Source organism: Paramisgurnus dabryanus, chromosome 7, assembly GCF_030506205.2.
Source record: "Paramisgurnus dabryanus chromosome 7, PD_genome_1.1, whole genome shotgun sequence".
NCBI classification, from domain to species: Eukaryota; Metazoa; Chordata; class Actinopteri; order Cypriniformes; family Cobitidae; genus Paramisgurnus; species Paramisgurnus dabryanus.
Genome location: NC_133343.1, coordinates 28617306 through 28631703, shown reverse-complemented (window position 1 = coordinate 28631703; position 14398 = coordinate 28617306). Strand labels below are relative to the sequence as shown.

The 14398-nt window shown below is 39.3% G+C and overlaps 1 protein-coding gene across 1 annotated transcript in view; it reads left to right on the top strand.

The window, feature by feature from the left end:
• The window catches only part of atp10a (ATPase phospholipid transporting 10A), a 75267-nt gene extending 68610 nt beyond the window's left edge, over positions 1–6657 (top strand). The window contains exons 20-21 of the mRNA XM_073815223.1: positions 2600–2787; positions 4850–6657. Of these exons, the coding sequence (XP_073671324.1) occupies positions 2600–2787; positions 4850–5561 (900 nt within the window). The 3' untranslated portion in view covers positions 5562–6657. The remainder of the gene's footprint in view (positions 1–2599; positions 2788–4849) is intronic.
• Positions 6658–14398: the final 7741 nt, after the last annotated feature.

Below are 14398 nucleotides of genomic sequence, written 5' to 3'. Positions count from 1 at the left end.
AACTAAGGGGGGTGGGGCTCGGCGAAAGGCTAATTACATTATCTTAAAGGAGTATAACTAACTACTGTAGCATGTAAATAATTCACATAAATAAAGTGAGCAAGAGTGCTCAACAATTATATCGAATCAACAGGCACATGAAACCTAGCTAGCAGGTTGCTCAAACAACAAAATCACCACCTTACTTACTTTTAATTTTCAAGAACTATAGACTAATACAATAACAGGCTAAAATAACCCCAAAACATAAGTCCACTTACAGTTCTCACAGACACGCGTTTTATTAACTGGCTATCCTCCAGACATGACGGACCACGTCTTTATCTCATTTCAGCCGTGTGGCGCATGTGCCCGGTTTTTTTTTTTGGACGACCTAGTTAAGGCGGTTGGGTTTCCCAGCTTAGGCGGGCTGCCCTGCATGGCAGTGAACTTTGAGCTTTATCATTTTACAGATATTATTTATGCTATTGTAGCAACATTACACATTAACTAGGGTTTAAAAATTGGATCAGACCGAACGTGACCTTTAAAAAAATTTAGTAATCCTTTGGTGTATACAGCTCCTTAGTGTCTCCAAAATGCCAGTTTCGGTTTATAAAACTTTAGGAACCACATATAAATTCAAATTATTATTTTTTATTTATTTATTTATTTAAAAAAATATTTATACACTCTAAAAACAAACGGTGCTATATAGCACCAAAAGTGGTTCTTTGCTCGTAATCATAGAAGAACCGTTTTTAGTGCCATATAGCACCGGTGAAGCACCAGTGAAGCACCTGTGTAGAACCATTTAGTGCTTTGTAGAACCATATGTGGTGCTTTAGTGGTGCTATATGGCCCCTATATGGTTCTACACAGGTGCTTCACCGGTGCTATATGGCACTAAAAATGGTTCTTCTATGGTTACGATTCAAAACAACAGTTTTGGTGCTATATAGCACCGTTTGTTTTTTTAGAGTGTATTTATTTGTCATTTATTATTTATGAAGTTTTATGATCTCTAAGAATCGTGAGAAATAGACTTGCTGTAGTTGAAATATGTGACCCTGTCTGTGAAATCCAGGCTGAAGTCTCATAATCCAAATATGTGTTTTTAGGAGCATCAAAGTTTGATTTTTACTCATTTGTTTAACATTGATTTCAATGTTTGACCTTACTCAGTCAGTGTTAAAGATACCAATGTTTTATTTTCACAGAATGTTCTTTACGCTATGTATTTATTTTATGTGAAAAAAGTATATCACAAAAAAATGACTTTATCTGGGTTTTCACAGGCAGGGTCACATATGATGTAATAAGTTGTTTTTCTCAAAGCCTTGGAAGGATTGTGATGATAATGATAAAATAAGCAGCTAAATTGTTGCTTGACTAAGCTGATATGCACATTGTATTAGTTGTTTATATTGCTCTTTCCTTCATAATGCAGTCATATTTTATCCTACTATGTTTTTTTATTGTTGTTTATTCTCTACTTTGTGTATTCTCTAACCCATTTTCTCTGTCTCCTTTAAGTATATCTGAAACAATCTCTTATATTGTACTTGTACGTGTGGTGATGTTCTATGTCATGTGTGCAATCCATCTTTAAAGGTTTAGCATTTCAGAAATGATGAAGAGCTTTGGCTTTTCCCAAAACTCATTTCGCACATATTTATAGGTGTTGAGATTAAAACAAGGCGTTCTTGTTCCTCTCTCGTTCTTAAATGAGCCATGGTGAGTAAAACCAGGGTGATGCCGACACCGCCACAGACATTTGCGCAGGGAGTCTCTCTGATTGGCTTGAACCGGGCGACACTGCGCCGTCGGAAGCCATACATCAGCCCGACGGCACGTAAAGTCCACCTCAGTTCGGCTTACCGCTCGCATGCCCTTTCGCACACCACGTCCGATGCACACGGGGTGGCCAAGGCTAATAGCTGATGTCTGTCCTGTGTCCCGTGCAGTAGCGGCGTGCTGCGGGCCGATCTATTTGCTGCGGTTATGTATGAGCGCAGCTGCGTTCTGCCCCTCCTCTCTCTTTCCCCTCGTTCTTGAGAGTCGCTGTTTTAGATTTATGAGGGTGAATTGGATTAGAGCTTTTTCCATTACACCGGCGCTGTAAATTTTCAGCCGCATGACAAATATCCACCGCAGCCCCACTGTCTTTTCGGACACGATGATGGCTTCTGGTGTGGAAGAGGCTGTTCTTCACGGTAAATGGCTCAAGTAGAGAGTAAACGTTTCCAATAGTCGGACTGGCAGGTCCATCGCTCCACACGCTGCCTGGGAAAATGAACACATGTACTGGAGAAAAGAGTGTAAAACTTCTTTTAAGTCATCTGGGGTGAGGTGTTGAGTTGGCTGATTTGGCAACGCTAGGCCCTCGCAAAGGTTTTAGGCAATTCTGTGTACCAGATGGCACTATAAATGGGGTCCAGATTGTTTTTTGATCCCCTATGTTTTCTGCTAAACGTATCAGATCATAAGAAGTATTAGATCGTTTAAGTATCTTCTAAATTACATTTGATGGTTCTTGCACTTGAAAGTGCTCACTTATGAGCAATAAGTGGACAGTTTAGTAACACTTGGTTTACATTTATTTTGTTTTATTTCACAGACATGGATGAACTGGGTATCGATTGGCTTCAGTATGGCTCTCTTCTTTACTGTTGCTCTGTGCTACAATGCTTCCTGCCCAACTTGTTTCGCTCCCTCCAACACTTACTGGACCATGCAAAGGCTTCTGGGAGATCCTATGTTCTACCTGCTGTGTGTTGTCACACCTATCGCTGCTCTTCTTCCCAGGTATGTATCTATGGTCCCGTACCCTCTATATTAATTTGGTTGTCACTTCACCTTTTAATGCTTAATCCTGTTCTGTACACACACAGTTCAGTAATTTACGGGACTTACATTCAGTTCAGTAATTTATGGGAATTAACTCCCGCAAAATGCATGTAAAAACTCTGCATAGTGTGTACATAACCGAACTGAACAACTAGTAGTTGATAAAGTGTTTAAACGAGCATCATGGACATGACGGGTCTCTCTTCTGAAAAAATGGATAGAGGCACGAGCTTTTGCTTACTTGTGTTGCCAGGTCTTGCACGAAAAAAAAAAACGGCGAACAAGGAAAAATCCAATAAAAAAACAAAATAAATCCAAATGCTTTACCTCAAAGATCAAAATATCGGGACCGGCACCTTCACACATCGCGTCATGAGCCAAAACCCATAAAAAGTTAAGCGCCAAAACTGTATGTACGTACCAGGGATGGAAATTGGCACCCGCTAATAAAACTCGCTTCACCTACACGGCCACCGTGGCAGGTAAATAAAAATGGCATACTGTTTCACCCGGACACTTTAAGAGGAGCCACACCTTCAAAAAATGTAGCAAATATCGTAGACGTTAATAGGTCTGTAGAGAAAACATCTCAGGAGGAGCTAGTAATGGGAGAAACGAAGCTTTTCGAAGCTTTGAATCAATTGAACCAATTTCTTCGTAAATTGATTTAGTTTTTCGAAGTGTTCGAAACACCATACACGCTGGCGACACCTGCTGGTCAAAATAGTGTAAAAGCAGCAAGATCTGTCCAAACATTTGACACTTTTTACAAAATAATAGCAAGATTGTTCTAAAAATATGTTTTTAAGAAAAATAAATTATTTAATTTAATTACGACATAATTAAAAGTGTATTCTGTGTTTTTAGTTTTATTTATGGCAAACAAATCATTAAAACGAACTCCCTTTTTAATTATGCACATTTTTGTCGTTAAATTTGTCTATAAACAAAAAGTTGACAAAATGGTCGTGTTATTAGTCAGAAGGATGAATGTTTTATAAACTTTTAAAATAAAACTGACCCAAGTTCACCTACACTGGTCATTTGTGATCAACTCCCCCTAGTGGTGAATCGTTGGATTTTCTTAACGTTTCGAAACAGTTGATGTAATGAAGCCTCGTTTGCTAAAATCACGTGACTTTGGCCAGTTAGAAACAAGCTCCGAACCAATGATTCGAAACAAAAGGTCTTTCTTCTGAAAAAATAAATGCCTAGAAGGAGAAAAAAAGTCTTCTGTATGTGCGGTTCAGAAAATGACAGAGGCACGAGCGTTTGCCGACTTGTGTTGCCAGATCTTGCACTTAAAAAACAGCGAACAAGAAAAATCCAATAATACACCGAAAGAAATCCAAAAGCTTTATCTCAAAAATCAAAATATTGGGACTGGCATCTTCACACTTTAATAACACCAAAAACTTGATCGCTTCATGAGCCAAAAGCCATAAACGGTTTGATCGTACAAAAAAGACGAGGACCTGGCAACACTGCAAGACAGCGTGCTGTGGAACAGCCTCACAAATGCGTACAATACACAACATAGGTTTATTGCGAAACATAATGCTGTAAAATTATTTTGGTCAAAATTGTAAGTGAAAAGCACGCAGAAAAGACGGCAGAACGTTGCCATGGTTATCTCTTTGTCAATCATTACATTTTTGGGAGTGAGTCTTGTTCTGTAAAGACATGACACAAACATTTAGGGGATTCACTCCCGCATGTAAATGCGGTTGTCATTTCCAAAAGTTTGCAGTGTGTACGAGGCCAATATATTCCTCTTACATTTTTTTAAATAATGTGGTGTTGTGGATCATGTTGCTCAGCTAGTAAAGCATTGCATTAGCAGTGCAAAAGCTTGTGGGTATCTGCCTAAAGCAAACAGAAAAGTCGTATGTAACATGTCAACATTCACTTACATTCCTGTAGCACACCAGGTACAGTGTGGCACCAGCTATGCCAAAGTCATGGGTTTGTAAGCATATATTGATGAAATATAAATGTAATTGTACTTTGTATTTCTCAGATACTTTTACAGAGCCTGTCAAGGTTCCTTGTTCCCAAGCCCCGTCCAAGTGGGAAGACAGCTGGACAAACTGCCGGCGGACATGCGCAGGCTCTTTCTGAGCCAGAGCCGGATGAAGCTGGGCTCACTCGGGTCACTTTTTACCCCTCGGGCCCCGTTTATACCCCTCTGTGGGCCTTTCCTTAAAGACTACAGGCCAAGGATGAAGCAAACTCGTGCGGGTGGCACCAAACAGAAGGAGAAATCTATAGCCAGCCCCATCCCGTCAAAGAGCGTGGAGATGAGGGACACACCCTTAAGCTCAAAGAACTCTGGGAACCATGTCGTACTCAACCTTAAAAAGCTGGATCAAGTTGAGACGTGCACACAGGACTCTGGAAATTTAGACTTTACGAAGGAACCGTCAAGCACCAATGACCATGCTGGCTCCAGGACAGTTTTGGATGCCACGGGCTTGGAGGCCACGGGCTTGGAGGCCACGCTGAGCCCAGCTGACCTCTGTCAGGTTCGTTTGCTCACATCCACACCGCTGCTTTCTCAAAGTGAGAATATACAGCTCGTGTCGCCACCCAGCTGTTTGTTAGAACAGAAACTAAAGGACGAGGACTATTTAAACCAAAAGCCCCTTTTACCGAAAGTGGGCGGGGACATGCAGAACAGCCAATCGTCTAGCTGCCCACAAGAACATTTACTTACAACGACATTTCTATGATGCCTTCTACTCGTTACGCTAATTCAAATTTGCACGTTGCTTTAAGAAATATTATTATAATTGTGTTGATTTTATAAAGATAATGGTTGGTACTATATATATATATTTTAGATGTATAAAGTTTAGAATAAAGATTTTTTTTTTGCGTGTCCAGCATATGCAAACTAGTTCTGATACTATTGTTTTTGTAATGTTTTTCTTGTATAAACCATCTCAGAACTGGAGGAGATATGTTTTTCGAGGCAGAGGCAGTCCAGGACATTCCTTTATCTGTTTATTTGGACCTGGTGCACTTTAAAGAACCTTTCCCTCCTACCATAAGACACTTCTGTTAGCACTACGCACACAATGTTTTTTTATTCCCCACCTAAAAACCACAGTACCAAATGTCCGTAACTAAAGAATTTATTTTTACGGTAAGGGTACCTAAATGATCATTTTGATACCTGAGCAAATTTGCTTTAAGAAATTTTGTCGTGCTTATATTACAGTAGCTGTGACCCACGAAGTTATTTATAAATAAATGCCACCTTAACTACTATTTTTGATAAGTTAATGTATCGGTTAACATTTACAGATAAATTAAATGGCTACTTGAGTAAAGTGACAAACCCTGTGACTAATCTAAATTTGATGTATCTGGAGGTTTATTAAAGGGATAGTTCACCCAAAAATAAAAATTCTGTCATCATTTACTCATCATCATGTTATTCTAAACCTGTATGAGGTTGAACACAAAAGAAGGTAGGAAAAATTAATACTATAAGTCAATGGGTACCATCAAATCATACAGGTTTAGGGTGAGTAACTAATGACAGAATTTTCTTTTTTGGGTGAACTATCCCTTTAAAAAAAATTTATGCAGAGCTACTGTTAATAATCGCTCTTAGTCATTTTCATAGATAATCCTAATTATATTAAATTACCTCAAATTTTGTTACATTAAACCAAAGTCACAGTAGTGTTTGCCACTTCACATTCCTTACATTAATTATTACATTATATAACATGAGAGATGGCTGCTATTAAAGGGACATTCCACTTTTTTTGAAAATATGCTAATTTTCCAGCTTCCCTAGAGTTAAACATTTGATTCTTACCGTTTTGGAATCCATTCATCTGATCTCCAGATCTGGCACTACCACTTTTAGCATAGCTTAGCATAATCCATTGAATCTGATCAGATCATTAGCATCGCGCTAAAAAATAACCAAAGAGTTTCAATATTTTTCCTATTTAAAACTTGACTCCTCTGTAGTTACATCGTGTACTAAGACTGCAAAAAATTAAAAGTTGCGATTTTCTAGACCGATATGCTAGGAACTATACTCCCATTCTGGCGTAATAATCAAGGACTTTGCTGCTGTAACATGGCTGCAGAAAGCGTAGTAATGTGTTACGCACTGCCTGAAAATATTCCCCTGCTATTGAAAGTAACCAAGGGGACTTTTTTCACGCAGTGCGTAATATCACTACGCCTGCTGCAGCCATGTTACAGCGGCAAAGTCCTTGATTATTACGCCTGTTTGAGAGTATAGTTCCTAGCATATCGGCCTAGAAAATTTTACATTTTCTGTCAGTCTTAGTACACGATGTAACTACAACAAAGTCAAGTTTTAAAAAAGAAAAAAATATCGAAACTCTTTGGTTATTTTTTTAGCGTGATGCTAATGGTCTATTCAGATTCAATGGATTGTGCTAAGCTATGCTAAAAGTGCTAACGCCAGACCCGGAGATCACCTGAATGGATTCCAAAACAGTAAGATTCAAATGTTTAACTCTAGGGGAGCTGGAAAATGTGCATTTTTTTCAAAAAAAGTGGAGTGTCCCTTTAATGCGCACCTCCATTTATGTGGTTTATGCCTTCATTGACCATTAGATCAAGTTGACATGTAATGGTTCAGGTATTAATATGTGCTATTGGTGTACCCTTGCCGATCCTTAACCGTTCGTTCTTTACATGTTGTTTTTGTCACACCTTATATGACTTGTGTTGCTGCCCAGCTGTTAGGGGTAATAGGAATGCAGATTTTTTTGGTGTTAGGATGACAATGCATGACACTCCATTGCCTTTTATTACCAGATTACGTTGAAGCTCTTAGAAACCACCCAAAAATAAGTCGCTTATGCACGTATGGATCATTACAGCCTTCGGGGGAGTTGTGCATTGTTGTACCTGCATGTAAAAGATCGGGTCTTTTAAAGATATAGTTCATCCAAAAATCAGCATTTCTTTACACTCATGTCCTTCAAAACCTGTATGACTCTTCTTGTTTTTTGTGAAGCACAAAAAAGATATTATGATATGTGCCTAATGTCTATACAGTTGCACTCAATGGGGGCCAGTGTTGTTTGCCTACCAGAATTTTTCAAAATATCTTCTTTTGTATTCTGCAAAAAAGTCATACCAGTTCAGAATGACATAACATTTTTGCATGAACTATTCTTTGAAGCACATCAGGCTTTTTTCTTGTCTTTGCGTTTCACCAGCTTAAGTATTTTCTGAAATTTTCCCTGCTGCTTTGATCAACACATTCCCGCAGAATAGGATTTTTAAAATAATTTTATTAATTTAGACAATATCGGCCCATATGTTAAAGCTATTGTCTGAAAGGACACATGGCGCATCTGATGCAATTTTACCCCATCAGGAAAAAAGTCCTCGTCAGTTTAAATATATACGTTCATCTCCTGTTTACAATAGCCGTATGGCTATTCCTTGACCAAAGATGCCAGAAGCACACTATTGCTGGAGTCTCTTCTGGAGCGTTTGTACTGTAACCGGCAACTCAGGCTGATTTCATCATTCAGTGATAATCGCCGCGGGGCTGCCGCTCCATTATTCATCCTCTTTGTGCCTTCACCGCCTCCGTCGTTACTGTACCCAAATTGGTCCTATTTTTTCATTACACAGGAAGCATTACGTATGGCATACGTTTATGAGTCGCCCTCAGGAATCACCAGAATAGTTTCATGAAAACATTCCGTTTTGATCACTGTCTATTCCAAGGCAATGAAGGGAGTTAATGGACAAACCCGTGACTGTGCAATTTTTCATTATTTTAAAGCTGTAATGTATGTGTAATGAATGTTTCATGCGAGCGCATGGGTGGTTATGCTTTTGTTCGGCATAAAAAAACTCTATCCAAATGTCAGGGGTGTGCGTATTATCGAGATAGTTTTATGAAATGATTTGTCTGAGATGAAAGAGCCTACCAAAATTATTTTTTGAGGTGAATTCTGTGTAAAGTTAATTTTTCTGACCAAAAACGGTGTAAAATCTGAGCTCTTTTATTTTACTAATAAACACACACAAAAAATATTTGATAGTGTTTAGAGGAAAACTGGTTTAGGTGTGTAGTAGGTTATATGAAAAGAGCCATACAATATTAAGCTTGCTGTAAAAAGACCAAATTTGTCGAAATATTATAGTAAACCATTAAGAAGCTAATGTAAAGCACACAAGTACTTCATCCCTTCAGTTCGTTCTTGTGCGTGGGTGATAGGAGGGCACAATATTTCTTGTCTCGTCTAAATTTAAATGTTAGCATCTTCAACGTATGCTGAAATTATTTATACTTTTATATTCAGAGTCCAATTATAAGCAAAGTTTGTATATGCGGATGTTGCTTTACTTACACCGGAAGAACAGTTTTATACGTTGTAGAATATATGTTATGTGCCTTAACACTGGAAAACACATATGTAGACGGCAGTGAATTTATTATATGTGCTTTATGTGTAAAGTTATTTTGAAAGTTATATTAATAAAATGATGTTTGATAAACTTTTTATATAAAATGTAAGAGTTGTTTTCTGTATCCATTGTTTTTTTAAGAGTTTATTACTTAAATACCAGATTTCACGTCTGTTAGTTTTTGGCAAAGTATCATATTCTGTAATAGAATCCATTCATAGTCGCATTCCAAAGCCTTTCTTAAAATTCTGGACCGATTACAGGAATGCCGTCCCTCGTGGTCTGTCATAGCACGTGCCTGTAACTTTTGGGTGGATATTTTTGAACACCTAACATGACACTTGTCACTGTCACTGCCATGACTGTTTCTGGCTCATTGTACTCGTTGTATTTATACTGTTGTTGTCACATGAAGGTTCATTTGTGTTCCCACTGTAAATTTACTACATTTCACTGTAGTTTCACTACATTTTTCATTCAAAGAATTTGTTTTAAGTGGTTCTGTGACATTTTGGGAAGTTTAAATTGTTTATTTCTTGACCAAAACAGTTTTTTGTCATACAACTGAAATAAAAAGTTTTTGATCAGTGCTCTGGTTGATATTTTTCTGTGACATTTTTACACTCCAAACACCATAGAACACCATACTAATACTGTGTTTGACCCCCTTTCACCTTCAGAACTGCCTTAATTCTACGTCTCATTGATTCAACTTGTGGGATGCACATCCTGGGCACAAAGCTCCCGTTCCACCACATCCCAAAGATGCTCTATTGGGTTGAGATCTGGTGACTGTGGGGGCCATTTTAGTACAAGGAACTCATTGCATTTGATTCGAGCTTTGACATGGTGCATTATCCTGCTGGAAGTAGCCATCAGAGGATGGGTACATGGTTGTCATAAAGGGATGGACATGGTCAGAAACAATGCTCAGGTAGGCAGTGGCATTTAAATGATGCCCAGTTGGCACTAAGGGGCCTAAAGTGTGCCAAGAAAACATCCCCCACACCATTACACCAACAACCTGCACAGTGGTAACAAGGCATAATGGATCCATGTTCTCATTCGGTTTACGCCAAATTCTGACTCTACCATCTGAATGTCTCAACAGAAATCAAGACTCATCAGACCAGGCAACATTTTTCCAGTCTTAAACTGTCTAATTTTAGTGAGCTTGTGCAAATTCTAGCCCTTTTTTTCCTATTTTTAGTGGAGATGAGTGGTACCCAGTGGGGTCTTCTGCTGTTGTAGCCCATCCGCCTCAAGGTTGTGCGTGTTGTGGCTTCCCAAATGCTTTGCTGCATACCTCGGTTGTAACGAGTGGTTAGTTCCTCTTCTATCAGCTTGAATCAGTCGGCACATTCTCCTCTGACCTCTAGCATCAACAAGGCATTTTCGCCCACTGGACTGCTGCATACTGGATGTTTTTCCCTTTTCACACCATTCTTTGTTAACCCTAGAAATGGTTGTGCATGAAAAACCCAGTAACTGAGCAGATTGTGAAATACTCAGCCTGGCCTGTTTGGCACCAACAACCATGCTCAAAATTGCTTAAATCACCTTTCTTTCCCATTCTGACATTCAGTTTGGAGTTCAGGAGATTGTCTTGACCAGGACCACACCCCTAAATGCATTGAAGCAACTGTCATGTGATTGGTTGATTAGATAATTGCATTAATGAGAAATTGAACAGGTGTTCCTAATAATCCTTTAGGTGAGTGTATTTAATGTATATTGAAAAAAATTATTAAATATGTAATATCAGCATTCTGCAAATACCTCATGTCCAAAAAACTTATAAGACTAGAAATTATTTAAATATTAAATATAATAATTTTTATCAACTTTGGATCTTGATAGCCTCAGCCCCCCTTAATTTGCATTATATAGAAAAGGACAGCTTGGACATTTGGACAAAAAAATACACTAATTTGCGAAATGAACAATCGTGCCAAACATCGCACAGGCTTGAAGCGACATGAAAGTGACTGTGTGGTGACAAATATAAAAAAATTTATGAACTACTTTAACCCCTGCCTTGACCTTTTGTCAATTAAACTGTATGATGATGGCATTCCAGCACATTTGAATTGCCCCTTAAGTTACGTCCTGTTGTATAGGGATTAAAATTTAAGATGGTTCACTAACCTCAGCACATCTGGAGGTATTTCCCTTTAGCGTGATAAACCCAACTGGCAGTGACTGGAAGCATCTGTCAGCCTAAAACATACTTCCCAAAGGTATGGGGTGGAATGGGTTTTGCAGTTTTTAACGCTTCTATAATGGCGTTGCGCAACATGAGTTAACCTGAAGTTAATCCAGCTTATAAAGACTTCGTAAACAACACCCAAGATATCTCTTCTGTGTTTTTACAGTGATAAATCCTTATTGCCCTGCACATAAGCCATATGTACAGTATGGACTGTTTTGGATTAGCATTGAAGTGTACCATTATAATTGTAGGTCCTGGACATTAGTCACAAAATATTTAGATCTAATATATAGAAATATACAAGATCTAAAAAGACCATGCAAACCAAAAGAGATCTCTCTTCACTTTTTTGCAAGAATAACTGTTTCTTCGGTTTATGGGAACCTTAAAAAGCATCACTGTTCAATAACCTAAGCAGGGGTTGGCAAGGTCTCAAGATCTGAGCATGGAAGATGGATGATATCTGGCCTTAAGTCGCTCGTGCTGGTCGCTGGGTGGTACGTTTAACACCTGTGATCTGTTTTCAAGAGGCAGGAAAGAGGTTATTAATGAATTTCCTTTAAATCACAGGAGAGAAATGGGAGGTTTTGCTGATACTGCCATAGAGATCCTCCCTCCGGCCCCCCGCCGCTGGCAAACTTCTGACCGTATGCTTTGCACTTTCTTTGCACTTTTCAAAATCAACTTCTGTCATCCTTTTAAGCAGATCTTGCTTTAGTTGCTGCCGTTGTCTCTTTTCTGAGGTTAACACAGGACGCTAGAGAATTCTTCTTTTATGGTTTTTCCCTCAACTGTCTGTTTGGAGGGATGTGCTGGGATCTCGGATGTACACGCAGAACCAGTTAAATCCAGTGGGGATTGTTGTTTGTTAATAGTCGCTAAACTCTTGAGGACGTGAAATTAAAAGAGAACTCGGGGTGAGAGAGAGAGAGAGAGAGAGAGAGAGAGAGAGAGAGAGAGAGGGAGACAGACAAACCAATAGCAACCATTCAGTACTTGATAGCAAACTCTAAGCTATGCATTAAATACTATAAAAAAGATGGAGGAATGGATGGACAGATGGATGGATGGATAGTGACCAGCCAGTATATGCTAGCAACCTCTAAGCGATGCAATAAATACTATAGGTAGATAGAGGGTGGACGGATGGACAGATAGAAAGATGGATGGATGTTGACCATCCAGTACATGCTAGCAACCTCTAAGCGATGCATTAAATACTATGGATGGATGGATGGTGTGTGGATTGATGGACAGATAGCGACCATCCAGTACATAGCAACCTCTAAGCGATCTATTAAATACAATAGATAGAAAGAGGGACGGACAGATGGCTGGACAGAAAGATGGATGGATGGATGGATAGTGGCCATCCAGTACATGCTAGCAACCTCTAAGCAATGCATTAAATACGATGGATGGATGGTGTGTGGATAGATGGACAGATAGCGACCATCCAATACATAGCAACCTCTAAGCGATGCATTGAATACGATGGATGGATGGTGAGTGGGTGGACGGATGGTAGGACAGATATTGACCATCCAGTACTTGATTGCAACCTCTAAGCGATGCATTAAATACGACGGATGTATGGATGATGGATGGATGGATGGATAGTGACCATCCAGTACACTCTAGCAACCTCTAAGCGATGCATTAAATACTACAGATAGAAAGAGGGAAAGACGGATGGACAGATAGAAAGATGGATGGATGGATAGTGACCATCCAGTACATTCTAGCAACCTCTAAGTGGTGCATTAAATACTATAGATAGAAAGAGGAAAAAGACGGATGGACAGATAGAAAGATGGAAGGATGGATAGTGACCATCCAGTACATGCTAGCAACCTCTAAGCGATGCATTAAATACAATGGATAGATAGAGGGACGGACAGACGGATGGACAGATAAAAAGATGTATGGATGGATGTTGACCATCCAGTACATTCTAGCAACCTCTAAGCGATGCATTAAATACGACGGATGTATGTATGGATGGATGGATGGATAGTGACCATCCAGTACACTCTAGCAACCTCTAAGCAATGCATTAAATACTACAGATAGAAAGAGGGAAAGACGGATGGGCAGATAGAAATATGGATGAATGGATGGTGTGTGGATTGATGGACAGATAGCGACCATCCAGTACATATTAGCAACCTCTAAGCAATTAATTAAATACTATAGATAGACAGAGGGATGGATGGATGGACAGATAGAAAGATGGATGGATAAGGACCATCCAGTACATGCTAGCAACCTCTAAACGATGCATTAAATACGATGAATGGATGGATGGATATTGACCATCCAGTACTTGATTGCAACCTCTAAGCGATGCATTAAATACTACAGATAGATAGAGGGATGGCCAGACAGATGGACAGATAGAAAGATGGATGGATGGATAGATAGTGACCATCCAGTACATTCTAGCAACCTCTAAGTGGTGCATTAAATGCTATAGATAGAAAGAGGGAAAGACGGATGGACAGATAGAAAGATGGATGGATGGATAGATAGTGACCATCCAGTACATGCTAGCAACCTCTAAGCGATGCATGAAATACGATGGATGGATGGATGGTGTGTGGATTGATGGACAGATAGCGACCATCCAGTACATAGCAACCTCTAAGAGATGCATTGAATACGATGGATGGATGGTGAGTGGGTGGATGGATGTTAGGACAGATATTGACCATCCAGTACTTGATTGCAACCTCTAAGCGATGCATTAAATACGACGGATGTATGGATGATGGATGGATGGATGGATAGTGACCATCCAGTACACTCTAGCAACCTCTAAGCGATGCATTAAATACTACAGATAGAACGAGGGAAAGACGGATGGACAGATAGAAAGATGGATGGATGGATAGTGACCATCCAGTACATTCTAGCAACCTCTAAGTG